A 16,123-nucleotide genomic window follows, 5' to 3' on the forward strand; every position below is an offset into this window, starting at 1 on the left:
GTAAATGTCATTTTACAACTTTCTACACCACCAAATTAATAATTTAGCTTGCTGTATGCAAATCTGTAACATACACCTGCACATTCTGTCATAAAGGGGGGGTTGCTTATGAAAGAATGTGTTGAAAAAAAGAATCCGGTTTCAACCACACAGTCACAGAACAGGTAACTGCCTGTTCCCTAAAGTGTATGTAAACTTTTGACTTTTGTAAAACTGTAAATTTTGACTGTTTAGAAAACACACCAGACAGCCATAGGGCTCTGTTTTCAAACAGTGCTGATCAATTGGGTGTTATCCAACAATCTTCCTGTTTCGCCCAGTTTCTATTTTTGCTGCATGAAAGTAAAACACCTGACTTGACGTGGGTGGATTGCATAACAAGACGATTGACATTTTATATTGCCAACACATTTTTTCCAACAGGTAAAATATTTATGACATATATGGTCAAATGAATGTGGACACCTGACCATCAGCTGGTTAGTCCCTCTTGTGCAACTATTAACAGCATCTACACTTTTAGGACTACATTTTGCAAGATATTTAAGTGTGGTAACATGAATTTGTGCACATTCTGTCAAATAAGTCATTTGTGGCTCATCCCTAAGGTGCTATTTGTGCAATGCCTTGTGCGTAGTCATGCCAGAACAGGAATGGGCCTTTTCTTAACTGCTACCACAAAGGTAAACACATGGTTTATTTTATTTGATTAATTTTATACTGCTATTAGCAATGTGTTGCTGAAACACTAAACTCTAGAATTAGAATGGGTGTCGAAATACTTTTGGCACCTTAAATTAAACAAAGGCAACTAAAACTAGAAATCTAAACCACACTAAAGCTGAACAAAAGCTAAACTACAACAACACAGTTTATAACCACAGCCTGTAATACTAAGTAAAGGTTATATATCAGCCTCCTTGTTTCTACACTCACTGTCCATTTTATCAGCTCCACTTACCATATAGCAGCAGTTTGTAGTTCTACAATTACTGACTGTAGTCGATCTGTTTCTCTGGGAGCTTTATAAGCCCTTTTTCATGCTGTTCTTCAATGGTCAGGACTCTCTCAGAACCACTACAGAGTAGGTATTATTTTGGTGGTGGATCATTCTCAGCACTGCAGTTACACTGACACGGTGGTGGTGTTTTGCTGGTATGAGTGGATGAGTGGAACCCAACTGAACTGGGATAAAAGATACTTGGATTGCAAGTCAGGGTTTCTTTTCTAACATCAGTGCCTGACCTCAAAAAAATAAAATAAAAATGAAAAACAAATACATTAATTACAGTTCTCTCAGACTTTCAGAGTGAGCTTGAGCCATTAAACCACCTTTACATAGCCAGAAACCACATTTTTACCTATTTCACTAGTACCACTAACTCTGAGACAACTGTTTCAATAATTAATAGCCATGTGTTAATAATTATGACACACTGATTTCCTAATAAAATATTTTGAAATGGAAGTTTCCTAGAATAAATTTCCCTTGATTATAGGTCTGAATCAGTTATGCCATCCAGCTGGTTATTTCTACCTCTTAAATATAACTGTAAAATACACAAGTGCAATCTTATTGTATACCAATATAAAAATGGTCAATCACAATCACAGCCTTCCAACGGTAATAACTCTAAATCTGACTGTTTATTATATAACATGAAAGCGATAATTTTATATTATACATTCTAGCTATAATATAATGTTAGCATTAAAAACATTTTAATATTGTAAGGTTGTTAGGGGCTTGGTGAAAACCTTTATATCTACTTCCTGCATTTGCAAACTGCAGTAGGTTCTGCAGTAGCATCTGCAAACAGAAAAAGACAGAAGGGTGAAGAAAATAAAAGAGACAGAGATGGTGATATTTTACATTTAAAAATGTACAAACTAAGACATGCTGACTATAGTGATTACAAAACTTACATCCTCTTCACAGCTTTCCTTTGTTAAAAGCCTGGAACCCGAAATGCCAGCGGTGTTGCCTCATAGTTAGCTCAACTGCTGCTTTGTTCCTGGCTCACACACCTTCTATTTTACATTTAACGTCTCTGTGAACAGAACGGAAGTTGGTTTGAGGTTTTAAGAAAACAAAACTGTGCTCACAATAAGGTGCACTGCACACTTGAGCAGTTTAAGTTGACAGTAAATCCCCCAAGAAATTCATTGCAGCAGCCTAAATGGGTGCATTTAAAGTTATGAGATGGGTTTTTGTTCGTTTTTGTTTTAAATAAAAGTAAACCCATTTTTTACAGGGCAACAGCTCACTGTATTGCATAAAAATGTTAAATATTTCTGCTTAGGCCAATGTTAAAGTAAGCTCTGAAATCACTGCTAACATTACCAGGAAAAACAGTTAATGAAGAAGAATAAATATTTATTTATTGTTTTACACACTTTGGATACATTAATGACAGTAACGGTAGTTACTTGTTACACAAGATTCATCAGTTCAAGTTTAATGTCAAACACAGTCATGGACAATTTTGTATCTCCAATTCACCTCACTTACATGTCTTTGGACTGTAGGAGGAAGCCCACGCAAACACAGGGAGAACATTTAAACTCCACACAGAAAGGACCCAGACTGCCCCACCTGGGGATCTAACCCAGGACCTTCTTGCTGTGAGGCGACAGTCCTACCCTCTTAGCCACCGTGCCACCCTGAAGAATAAATAAATGGATTAAATTAGTGAATACATGAATTCATTCATTCATTAATAAAATATATATAGAAGATAGATAGAATAGAATGCCTTTACTTGTCATATATACATGTACACGTTTACAGTACAATGAAATTCATTCTTCGCATATCCCAGCTTGTTTTGAAGCTGGGGTCAGAGCACAGGGTCAGCCATTTTACAGCATCCCTGGAGCAGAGAGGTTTAAGGACCTTGCTCAAGGGCCCAACAGTGGCTGCATGGCAGAGCTGGGATTTGAACTTTCAACCTTTCAGTTGATAGCCCAAAGCTCTACCCACTAGGCCACCATATATCTTATATAGGGTCAAGAGTAGAACCCATCATGCACTAAAGTACAGCAAAAGCCATTCTCGATTCCAGAAGTGAATCTAGAAATAAAAGCTGCAAAAGATCACCCAAATGTGGCTTCTCCCAACCTCCCAAAACCCTGCATAAGGTTGATTGGCTGCTCAAATAGTTTCTGTTAGCAGTATCATTAGTGAAACATTTAATTAGTGTAATCTGTTGGCAGTATTATTAGTTAAGCATTTAGTGCAATACCACTACTGTCTGTAAAACCTATAGCACATATACAAGTTTTATATACTTTTTATAGACTTCTTCTACGTACAGGGCGGCACCGTGGCTCAGTGGGTAGCACTATCGCCTCACAGCAAGAAGGTCCTGGGTTTGATACCCAGGTGTGGCGGTCTGGGTCCTTTCTGTGTGGAGTATGCAGGTTCTCCCCGTGTCGGTGTGGGTTTCCTCCGGGTGCTCCGGTTTCCTCCCACAGTCCAAAGACATGCAAGTGAGGTGAACTAGAGATACTAAATTGTCCATGACTGTGTTTAACATTAAACTTGAACTGAACTAGTGAATCTTGTGTAATCAATAAATATATACTTTTTTTACACCCATCTTTTTATTATTTTGAGGACTGAACTGTTGTATGTACTTCACTGTTTTAGTGTGTATGTGACAGTGTATGCTCTTGTTTGCATAGACATTTTTTGTTGTGTTTTATATACAATGACAATAAAGGTGTTCATTCATTCATTCTAAATTGCTTCTGTGTGTGGGTAAAACAGTGAGGATTTGATGGATTGATTTCCTGTCCAGATTTCTGCCATGGCTATGCAAATGAATAAATGAATGAAGGAATGAATGAACAGAGTATCTAGTAGGTTAGCACTATAATCTGGGCGGCACAGTGGCTCAGTGGCTAGCACTGTCGCCTCACAGCAAGGATTTTATCCTAGGTGCAGTGGTCCGGGTCCTTTCTGTGTGGAGTTTGCATGTTCTCCCTGTGTCTGTGTGGGTTTCCTCCCACAGTCCAAAAACATGCAAGTGAGGTGAACTGAGATACAAAATTGTCTATGATTGTGTTTGACATGAAACTAATGAACTGATGAATCTTGCGTAACGAGTAACTACCTGTCCTGTCATCAGACATCCCAAGTCTCCCGGAAGTTCCGGGAGTCTCCCGCATATACATAGCGGCTCCCTGATGCCCGCAAGTCAGATAAAATCTCCCGGAATCTAGAACGAGCGGCCAAGAGCGCACACACACGTGCACGCAGGCGACACAGACTTTATTCCCCGATCACGTATTAAATCCGTTATCTGATATACAATCTAGCGCACTGTGTAGGGAACATAAATCAATTGTCTAATATACTGTCTAGTGCACTATGTAGGGAACATAAATCCGTTATCTGATATACAATTTACTGCACTATGTAGGGAACATAATTAATTATGTAGTACACTATCTAGTGCACTATGTAAGGAACACAAATCATCATCTAGTTATACTTTCTAGTGCACTATGTAGTGAACATGAATGCGTTATCTAATACACTATCTAGTGCACTATGTAGTGAACATGAATGCGTTATCTAATACACTATTTAATGCACTATGTAGTGAACATGAATGCGTTATCTAATACACTATCTAGTGCACTATGTAGGGAACATAAATCCGTTATCTGATATACAATTTAGTGCACTATGTAGGGAACCTAAATCCGTTTACTAATACGCTACCTAAAGCATTATGTAAGAAACATAAGTCTATTATCTAGTACACTATCTAGTGCACTAAGTATGGAACATAAATTCTTTTCTAATATACAATCTAGTGCACTATGTAGGGAACATAAATCTATTATCTTTCACACTATCTAGTGCACTATGTAGTACACATTAATGTGTTTGTGACGCTTAGTAGTTAGCTTAGTAGCTCAGTTAGCAGCTCCTAAAAGTTCTGTTATCACCCATATCCTTTGGTGTGTGCGAGAGGTTTTTTAGCTTTTTTGGGGGGGGTGGGCTTGGGGGGTCGGGGTCAAGGTTGAGGTCCTGGTCCGGGGGTACCTCCTTGAAATGAGTTTTTGCAACTTGGGATGTCTGTGTCATGCATGTAACCAAAGTGTGTAAAACATGACGTTACAATCCAACATTAGAACACTAGAATCCAACATTACACTCAACTCAAACTCAAAACTTAAAAGAAGCTTTATTGGCATGACAAATAAGGACATTCGTATTGCCAAAGCAAGTTACAGAGAAATATTTAAAAAAAATAAAAATAAGAAAGAACAAATATATACAAAACAGTTACATGTGCAAAATTATAAAATAGAATAAAATATTAATAAAAACAGTGCAAAATAATAACAATAAAAATTTTAATATTTACATTCCAGTACTGTAGGTGGCGGAATGAATTGAATCTGATGTTGAAGCGGCTGTAGAAGGTCACGTGACCGGAATCTCGCTGTTTGTCAACAGTGAAGTAGCGCTGCTGCCGTTACATCTTCATGAACTTTAACCGCGATTATTATTAAAAATAGATGATTTTACCATTTCAACAAGTTGATAAAGTCACCACTGGGACCATTTTTGCGAGAATGCCGAAGGATCCTCCCCTTTCGGGGGTGAATGTAGTGCTGGTTATGGCCTACGGAACTCTGGTAAGAAAGTAGCTAGTTAGCTGGCAGGCTATTAGCTTCTGTTTTCACGTTACGCATGTACTAAATAATACAAAATACACTCTCATCGATATTTAGCTAATCCGCAAATTAACATAACAACGTAATTAATATAATTGTGCTGCAGGACTAAGAAAAATAAAGCAGCTATGTGAGGTCGAAGTTTCACTCGGACAGCTAGCATTTAGCATTCACGTCAGATGTTTAAACTCAGGTTAGTCAGGTCACGGTATTCCGCACACTACAAGCTGGAATATGCGAAGAAAGAATTTAATTGTACTGTACAATTGTATATGTATATATCAACCATAACATTAAAACCACCTCCTGGTTTGTACACACACTATCCATTTTGTCAGCTCCACTTACCATATAGAAGCACATTGTAGTTCTACAATTACTGACTGTAGTCCATCTATTTCTCTACATACGTTTCTAGCCTGCTTTCACCCTGTTCTTCAATGGTCAGTACCACCACAGATCAGGTATTATTTAGGTGGTGGATCATTCTCAGCACTGCAGTGACAATGACATGGTGGTGGTGTGTTAGTGTGAGTAGATCAGACACAGCAGCGCTGCTGGAGTTTTTAAATACCGTGTCCACTCACTGTCCACACTATTAGACACTCCTACCTAGTTTGTCCACCTTGTAAATGTAAAGTCAGAGATGATTGCACATCTATTGCTGCTGTTTGAGCCGGTCATTTTCTAGACTTTCGACAGTGGTCACAGGACGCTGCCCACGGGGCGCTGTTGGCCAGCAGGGACAGTGAGGTGTTTAAAAACTCCATCAGCATTGCTGTGTCTTATCCACTCATACCAGCACAACACACACTAACACACCACCACCATGTCAGTGTCACTGCAGTGCTGAGAATGATCCACCACCCAATAATACCTACTCTGTAGTGTTCCTCGGAGAGTCCTGACCATTGAAGAACAGCATGAAAGGGGGCTAACAAAGCATGCAGAGAAACAGATAGACTACAGTCAGTAATTGTAGAACTACAAAGTGCTTCTATATGGTAAGTGGAGCGGAGTAAATGGACAGTGAGTGTAGAAACAAGGAGGTGGGTGTAATGTTATGGCTGATCAGTGTATGACAAATAAAGGCCATCTATTGTATTCTAGTCTATTCCATAACCCTAAAAGAGAGGGCATCAGGCCTCCAAAAAGGAGGACATGACAGTGGGTAGTCAGAATAGTGTCTACAGAACACTTAAATAAAACCCCAATTAATAAAATTGTGATGCAACCAAATGAACTACAAATTTGCCATAATAATAGATAAAAAATAAAATAGTCTACTTATAATACTTTAGTACAAAAAGCATGAAATTCATCTTGCCTACTCAGTACGAAAGGGTGGTGAGCCGACCACTCAGAGCTGTATGTTGTTTTTTGTTTTGGCATGTTGACAGTGTGAACAGTTATTAAAACTTCGTAATTAACTAGCATTTCAGGGCTGGATGTTCCACAATACAGTGGTGGATGTCCTCACGGAAAGTGGTGGCTTTAAACCAATGAAATACAAGTCACTTCATTTGACATGGCTTAAAGCCAGTGACAGGTCAATTCATTATGATCATTACAAGCAGGCATTGCGCCAGACTGCGGACAGGCAGATAAAAAACCGGTCCCTTTACCCTAAAACCAGACATCAGCAGCTTGCTAAGAATATGCTAGAGGGAAAGGGGTGTAGAGGGGCACAGTTTATGTGTCCATGTGTGTACTGAGGTTAAGTTTGAGACTGAGCAGCACTGGTATAATAGCTGCAAGAAATATCTCATATTGTTTTGTAAAAATAAAATGAAAAATAAAATACATTTCATAGTGCCCTAAATGTCAGCCACTATCAGACATTAGTTTAAAGCAATAATTATGTCAATGGATCCTACAGGTGAATATTTCATACCCATTCCAGTACTGATCCAGCATTATTAACCGTTTTATTCTGATCATGGTCGTGACCGGTTCAGTTTCACTAAAAACACTGGGCAAGAGACAATGTCCCATTGCCAATTTATTGCAGGGCTTCGTCCCAACAGACATAGCCAATTATTTCTGTGTAGATGCCTGGCCAGCTGGTAGCACCACAGAGATTTAAACCAGGATCTCAGCAGTGGTTGGCCAACGTTATAGACCTCAGTGCCACTCGAGCTTCCTTAATTGGTTTAAAATCGGACAAGTTACAGGAGTCCATATAGTACTAAAATTAGCTACAGGAAAAAATACTGTGACAAGACAAATATTTTTCAAATGAAAGTGTTTTTGTTATTGTTTGACTTTATAAATAGTCAAAATCTTAATTTTATTTCATTTTACTGTAGGTGTTTGTGTTGCTGTTTATTTTTGTGAAGAGACAGATCGTGCGTTTTGCTATGAAATCCCGCAGAGGACCTCATGTTCCACTGGGTCACAATGCCCCAAAGGTAAATAATGCATGTTCAAGTATTATTGTTGCCTTAATTCAACAGAAAACATTACAGTGATTATCAAAATGTGCTTTACAAAGGATATATCCGAATAGATTTAAATTAATGGGAAATTGCTAAACAGATGATAGTCTGTATCGTTTGTAGTAAGTACCAGATTAAAGCTACATCTTGCTGGGAGAAAGGATCCAGTTTAGTGACCATCAATTTATGAACACAAGTTTGTGCTTATTGGCTAGTTAACTGCAATTATTGTACCCATATGCACTGCAAGCATCTGTGTAACCAAAAACAAATTTCTTGTATGTGTGAGCATAATTGGCCAATTAAGCCTGATTCTGATTCTTATTATGGGATTTAATACATTACCTTAAACTCAACACAAAATCTATTACCAAACAACATTTTAAATGCTTACAGAAATTAAGTAGTAGTAAAATAAATTTTTATACATTTTCGGCATTTAGCTGATGCTCTTATCCAGAGCGACTTAAGTGCTTCTATAGTAAACATTACCTTACTCTAGTTTAAGTAAACAGTCCAAGAACACAAATCTGCTAAAACCCTGTTAAAGTGCTAAAATGTTGTTTTTTTTGTTTTTGTTTTTTTTTGCAAGAAATTAATAAGAGCATTAGTAAGTAAGTACAAGTCAGCTTAAGTGTTTAGTAAAGAGGTGGGTTTTTAATCGTTTTTTTAAGACAGCAAGAGACTCAGATGTTCGGACAGACAGAGGAAGTTCATTCCACCACTTGGGTGCAAGTACAGAGAAGAGTCTTGATGCTTGTCTTCCTTGAGTCCTGGGTGGAGGATCAAGTCGAGCAAGACTAGAGGCTTGGAGGTTGCGTGGTACAAAGCAGGGTTTGATTAGACCACGAAGGTAGCTTGGGGCTGGTCCATTTTTGGCTTTGTAGGCGAGCATCAGTGTTTTAAACTGAATGCGTGCAGCTACAGGAAGCCTGTGAAGAGAACGCAGCAGTGGGGTGATGTGGCAGTGTTTAGGTTGGTTAAAAACCAGGCGAGCAGCTGCATTTTGAATGAGCTGCAGGGGTTTAATAGTGGACATGGACCTGCCAGGAGGGAGTTGCAGTAGTCCAACTGTGAGATTACAAGTGACTGCACAAGAATCTGAGTAGCTTCCATGGAGAGAAATGGCCGAATCTTCCTGATGTTGTAGAGGAACCGGCACAAACTTGTCATGTTGGCTACAGGAGAAGAGAAGGTCAGCTGGTTATCCAGGACAACACCAAGGCTTCTTACATTATCAGATGGTCTGATCTGGGAATAGACTGTTATAGACTGTTTACCGTCATTTTACAGTTTAACAAAATGTCAAAAGACATTGAAGACACTATGCTTGTGAGTCTGAAGCATAGTGTCATCCAAATAAAAGCATATGAGCCGTTATGAATTTTCCAGTTTGATGAGAGAATTGCAGTATTCTATAAAACTTTCCCCATTTGCTCTTCATCTAGTCGTCTCTAATTGCCCCCCTTAGAGAGAGCTGCATTATGTTCAAAGAAGATGTGCTAAGCTCTCCAGATCATCCATTGCTAACTGCAGGTGCCTCGACTAGACAGCAGAGTCTGCAATTGTACTGTGGCAAACACTTTTTCTTCTGTAAAGGCTCAGCTAATTGTATTTAATTATATAGTTTTGTAATGCAGTACTGTCACTTCACTGATTATGAATGTAATTTAGATCATGACGAGATGGCACCCTGGTTTGACTTTGCCAGTAAGCCAAACCACACTCTATAGCAGTCTGACCAAGTTACTCACCCTTATCCTAACTCTTATATTTGTTTGGTATCTTGAAGACATATTCACAGACTGTTACCAGACCTTTGAAACCATGAAAGTTACCAGATACACCATCATGTTGCCTTATAGATGAACAAAATATGCAAAAAATAGACCATCACATTTTTGATTCAATACTAAAAGCATAACTGTTTATATTATTGTCTGAAATTAATAATTATTTAATTATTTAGTTACATATTATTCGTCTCTCTAAGACCACTAATATAGTGCATGTGTGGAATAATGAATTCACGTTTGTGAAACCTTTTTACAGGAGCTCAAAGAAGAGATTGATACTCGTCTGTATAAAGTAAACGACATCTGCTATGAGCCACGTTTGCTCTCACAGGAGGATGACAGACTTAAATATCGGGGGCAAAACGGTAAGAAATCATTGGATTATTAAATTTATTGGATTTGTTCTGTATTAATTTATGCTGAGTACAATACAAGTCAGTTTCCACAATGGTCAGTCAACTTTCAGGGTTGTAACCCAGGCTGGTTGAAATAGTTAGTAATGTACAGTCAATGTGTGTAAGAATAGAGCAGAGCCAACAAGCAAGCACATCTGGAAATATCATGAACCATTCACCTTAAAAGCCTAAAGTTTGTCTGTATGTTTTAAATGTAGTGGTACTTTCTGTTATTTATTTTGGAAATTAATAACCAACTGGAAACTATTTTTGATAATGAATCAGCATATTATTACTCTGTTGACCTTTATTGCAAATAAATGTATTTTACTGTTATAGTAGACTTCTCGGGTTCCCTGTCTTAACCTATGGCTTTGTCAAATTGCTAGTCTTCTACCCCTTGAGAAAGTGACACATCATATCCATAAAAAATCTGATACATTTTGGCAAATATGGTTCCCCATCTGGAGTTATATTTAGGATGACACGTTAAATGTGTTGTCTTTTTATTTAGTTACCAATATATTAATATTATCCATATTTGATCATTTTAGGTGGCCCGTTTTATGTTTCATAAGAACAAATAACTTTCCATGTGTACTAGCTTCAAATTGTAACTACTGTTGTGACTCCAAAAGTGACTGTATTGCCTTTTGTTACCTGACAAGTGTGGTTATTTTAAAAAAGTTTGTTTTTGAATTGCTGAATATTCGTTAGGGTTCTTTACTATCACAGCCAAAAAACTCACAATAAAGTAATAGAACGTAACATTGTATTTTAGGCCGGTTTTCATCAAATGAGAACAGCCACGTTTGGCATTTAAATATCAAATAAGTGGCGCTCGGGCAGTGCAGCAGTCTAGTGCTTTAGCCCAGTACTGCTGAGATCTCGTGCTCTCCAGAGTAAATGTCAGCTCTGCTATTGACCTGACCATGCCTAAAAGAGGGAGGTCGACAGGGTTCCTTATTGCTGCTGCAGATGTGAAATTTGCTGGCTGGTTGAGGTGTCTGCTCAAGGTTGGAGGGCTCACAGAGGGGTATAGCATGTCTCTTGTTGTGTAATGCCAGTAATAGATGTTAGTAAAATGGGTCTGTAAGCCTCGCCAAACACCTGCCAAATAACCAATATTTCACTCCCTCTAAAGCGCCCTCTAGTGGGCCATAATCAGCTAATAAGAGCACATTTGATTAATGACAATGATAGTAATTACTATATTTATAGAAGAAATTATGAAACACAATGTAAACATATATAACCATCAATTGTTTTAAAGCAATCTTATTGCATACATTGATGATGTTCATGTTTCCCATAACTAGCAACAGCTGGGGACATTTGTGTCAGGAAAAGCAAAAGACGAGCAGGTTCTAATCTGTTTTATGATGTGTGTATTTGCAGGATGTTATAATTACTTGTACAGAATGCAAGCTCTGGATGCCATTAGAGACTCTGGTAAGAACCCTGCATGACTACGTACTCTAGAAGGCTTATTACCTTCAAGCACTAAAGAAAACCTTTTTGACCAGAACCGATCTCATTTCTATTTATGTTGTATCCAATATAACCCATCACTAATCTCATACTGATTTCTGTCTCTCTTTGACACACAGGTATTGTTTCTCCTGAGTTGGGTCGGACTCCCAGTGCTTTGACGGGCCGGCGCTACAGGAACTGGCTGCTGGAGCTGCGGAACTCACACTCATTGATAAAGAGTAGCCACAGCAGCCTCATTGACCGCTTGCTGGAGGGCTATGATAGTGCCCGCCATGGCACCGGGGTATGTGTGAGACTATGACACTATAGCAGTGCCTCATGGCAGTTATTACATATTAACTGTGTTCTTTAACTTGATATAGGTTTTGTACATCACAGTAGTTCTTTTTTGATGTTATTTGGCAGGTGTTTGGCGAGGCTGAATTTCTTCAATACAGAGAAGACCTGGGTAATCTGGCTGAAATGTGAGTTTGTGTCTTTATTCTTTTTTATATACTTGGGCAAAACATAAGTAAATGCAAAATACAGTTTTTAAGTGATAGTTTATTTGATTAAACAATTTCACAAAAATCATTACCCATAGATCAGTCTTACACATTGCTGTAAAGTGCTTTAATTTAGCTACACTGGAGGACTTTTGGACATAAACTGCTTGTTTAAGGACCTGCCTCAGCATCTTTCTGGGTTTCAAGGCAGGTTTTTACTAGGTGACTTCAAAATCCAATTATTTTTTGAGCTATTCAGAGGTGTATTTGGTTTTGTGTTTTAAATAATTGTCATGTTGCATAACCCAGTGCCCCTGAGCATAAAATCACAGACTGATGGCCTGACATTCTCTTTCTTGATCTTTTGTTAGAAAGCAGTATTCAAAGTTCTGTCAATCATTGCAAGCCAGGGTGCTCACTGTAAAACACACGCTAGCACACCAGAGCTTGTCGTTTTGAAACTCAGCTCTGCCACCCAGCAGGCTGGGTGCCTACATGAACATCGATAGGCTGTTGTTCAAAGGGGATTCCTCATAACTGGTGCAATCATGACTTCTGGTGGCTGATTGATGGTGCCTTCACAGACACAAGGAATAATGAGAATAAAAAAATCATCGCCAGCCAATCTGGCACTAAAGCAGCAAAGCATCCCCACATCATCATCATCATGTTTGACTGTTGGTATGAAGGTTTTATGAAGTGTGAAATGCTGTGTTAGGTTTACAGTAGATCCAGTGGGACCCATGTCTTCCAAAAAGTTAACCTCTCTTTCAGCTTGGTGATCATCATATTGTTTTGTTCCATTTGGTTGACATGGATACTATTTTTGCCTTGTCTTTTCTAATAGTGGAGATATGAACCCAGACCTTCTTTGGTGGGTTTTAAGGACAATTTGCAATAACTCTTACCAGGAGTTGCTTAACATTACCTCTATTATGTTTGCTGGAGTTCCAGAGCCTTACATATGCAAAAAAAATAGACATGAAGAAATACTTTGAAAGGGAAGGGGAGCAAATACTTTTTTGCAGCACTGCAGTTTTACTCACCTGCAAAATTCTATATTACAGTGGTCCCCAACCAGCGGTCCGTGGGTCATTTATTACCGGGCCACACAGAAAGAATAAATAATTAGTAATAATTAATCGCTACAAGAGCAATTAAATTTCCAATACTCTTGGGGTGTTAGTGTCTGTAATCACCACTAGGTGTGAGCAGCATCTCGTTGCACCGAATTTCCATTCTATAGTTCTTCTATTTTAAATCCTCCCGCCCCAGGTCTGGTCCGTGGTGCAAAAAAAGGTTAGGAAGCGCTGCTCTATTATTATTATTACCATCAGTGTTAGATTAATAATCAAATTACTCACCTCTTCTTTCTCTGCCTTGTCTACCTTTTCAGTGTAAAGATACATTCAAGCTCCAGCAGCCTGAACCTGCAGCACCAATCAGCAGCTAAAGATCTCACCAGTTCGCCCAGTCCATCCTCCGCCTCCACCATCCAGGTGACGTACCTGCCATCCTCAGGTCAGCGCAGCAAGAGACCCAAACACTTTTTGGAACTCAAGAACTTCAAGGACAACTACAACACACTGGAGAGTACTCTATAGGATTTAGGTTCTTCTGGCCAATCACTGGTATTGTAATCACGGAGAAGCCACAGTCCATTTCTTCTGGTATGGAGTGGTGCAGTGAGCTCCTCAGAATGGGATTCTAAAGACTCTGAAGCTATTAAACCTCAAAGGTTTTTACAGTATAAAGACAGTCACAAAGCACAGAACAGAATCAATGATTGTATGAAGGTCCAGACAGACCAATAAGATCCAAATCTTGCATACATCACTGAAAGGTCCACTCTGTGAAATACAGCATAAAAAGAGCTGACGGTTTTAATTCTGTTGGGTAAAATCTGGTCAGTGTTTTGGACAAAGTATTTTGGAAAAGTCACTGCCACCATTTCTCAGCATTCCTCTGTTAAACCTGCCTATAGAAACTGCTGAAGATGTAAAGAGATTATATGACCTGTTTGAACAAAAAAGTGACCGAAATGTCCAGGCACAAGAAATGAGACGGGAAAGCTCTGAAGAGTCACTTTAATGCCTATCCTAAATAACAACAAGGTTGCTTTACACACTGACTGTACTTTTCTGTAGCATTTGGTACTCAATTATCAGGGCACTGGTGGCTCAGTGGTTAAGGTACTGGACTTGTGATCAGCCCCACCACCACCACCATGTTGCCACTGTTGGGCCCCTGTGCAAGGCCCTTAATTTCTTGCATTGTATACTGTTACAGTTGTAAGTCGCTTTCAATAAAAGCGTCTGCTAAATGCCATAAATGTATAAGCGATGAATGAAAGCCTAACACGAGAGACCAGACGATCGCTTGTACATGTAGAGTTCTTCAAGTGCACTTCCTAAACTGATGTGTGGATAAGGAGAATGTTCTGATTTTACTCTTGGTTTGTAGCTCTGTACTAGAGCTGTTATAAATTTAAGGACGGTGCGTACGTGATTCCAATCATAAACCTGCTCAATCCGATAGCTTTGTTCTGCTTTTCTATCCATCACAGTTTAAAAGCAACTATCTGACCCACCACTGATCATGCCTGTTGTTCAGCCAGACCCATTGCTAAAAAGTGTGTAAAATAATTTATATTAAATTAAAAATTAATTTAAAAATGACTGCCTCCATGCACAAATCAAGGTCCATAAAGACAAGACACTCAAGTGGCCTGCACACAGCCCAGAACTCAACCTCATTAAACACCTTTGTGAAGACTGGGAACATCCATAAAATGCCCTTAGTTATGGAAAGTGATGTAGAATGTGCTCATGGTCAGGTGTCAACATACATTTGACCACAGACTGTATTTATCAATGAGTGAAACATGGATGATGGCTTACAAGTATTAACCTCCCTTTTAAAATGTGTGGCCCTAACTGGCTGTACACCTAAACAAAAAGTAATAAGCACAATTTAAATTAAAACAGGATCAGTTGGTGTCCTTAGTCTTTAATCAGCTATTAAGTGTTGTAAAAAGAAAATGTAACAGGTGAACATGTTCCTGTCCCAACTTATTTAAAAGTCATGCATTGTTCCAAAAACCAAAACTTTAGCATTTCTCATAGTTACACACACACACACACACACACACACACACACATACAGTATATATATAATGCGTTTTTTTGGTGTAATCAATTTGTCTTCCGCTGCTGGGGTTCCCCAATTTTTTGCATCTGAGGAGGGTATATTATTGCTCACGCCCCCTCCAACTTGTGTGCAGCTCTTAACGGAACCATTTTCCACTCATGCACTCTGCACAGGCGCCTCTATCTGCCAATCAGGGTCCTTACACAGCATTTGAAGACCCCGCCCACATATTCCTGTCATCCCTCCCTGCATACACTGCCAATTATGCCCGCTAGATGGCGCCCAGCCGACCGGTGGCAACGGCGAGTTTCGAACTGGGCACCTGGTGAGGTTCTTTTTAAGACCTAAACATCTGTCAACTAAACAGGTAAGAAAACACAAGATAAATCCCAATCCATTTTTTTATTCTGGCAGAATACAGTAGATTCAGAAAGTATTCAGTTCCCTTGACTGTTTGCATACTTTGTGTTGTGGAAAAAATCAAAAACTGAAATTCTTCATTTCTCAAAATGTACATGAGGGAAATTTATTTACGGGGATGATTGTGAGGTCTGATCCTTCTAATTAATATTGGACCCCCCCAAAAAAGCAGGAAAAAAAACGAAAGTTTGTGGGCAGTGGTAATTAGTTAGCTTAGCTGTAATTTAGAAACTAGCTCAGAAAGCAAT

The 16,123-nt window shown here is 38.9% G+C and overlaps 1 protein-coding gene across 1 annotated transcript; it reads left to right on the forward strand.

The window, feature by feature from the left end:
- The first annotated feature begins 5,461 nt into the window (after positions 1-5,461).
- c3h1orf43 (chromosome 3 C1orf43 homolog) lies at positions 5,462-14,637 on the forward strand. The gene is made up of 7 exons (XM_062991884.1): positions 5,462-5,658; positions 8,007-8,108; positions 10,188-10,296; positions 11,725-11,778; positions 11,937-12,103; positions 12,226-12,284; positions 13,702-14,637. Exons 1-7 carry the CDS (start codon positions 5,539-5,541, stop codon positions 13,907-13,909), a joined length of 819 nt encoding a protein of 272 aa, XP_062847954.1. The 5' UTR covers positions 5,462-5,538; the 3' UTR covers positions 13,910-14,637.
- Positions 14,638-16,123: the final 1,486 nt, after the last annotated feature.

The sequence above is a fragment of the Trichomycterus rosablanca genome, chromosome 3, assembly GCF_030014385.1.
Source record: "Trichomycterus rosablanca isolate fTriRos1 chromosome 3, fTriRos1.hap1, whole genome shotgun sequence".
NCBI lineage: Eukaryota > Metazoa > Chordata > Actinopteri > Siluriformes > Trichomycteridae > Trichomycterus > Trichomycterus rosablanca.

What these genes read in the sequence shown, in the direction of transcription:
- c3h1orf43 (XM_062991884.1), top strand. Translation starts at nt 5,539, where the DNA reads ATGATTTTACCATTTCAACAAGTTGATAAAGTCACCACTGGGACCATT. An exon ending in TTATGGCCTACGGAACTCTG is followed by an intron (nt 5,659 to 8,006) that starts GTAAGAAAGTAG and finishes ATTTTACTGTAG; the next exon opens with GTGTTTGTGTTGCTGTTTAT. An exon ending in TGGGTCACAATGCCCCAAAG is followed by an intron (nt 8,109 to 10,187) that starts GTAAATAATGCA and finishes ACCTTTTTACAG; the next exon opens with GAGCTCAAAGAAGAGATTGA.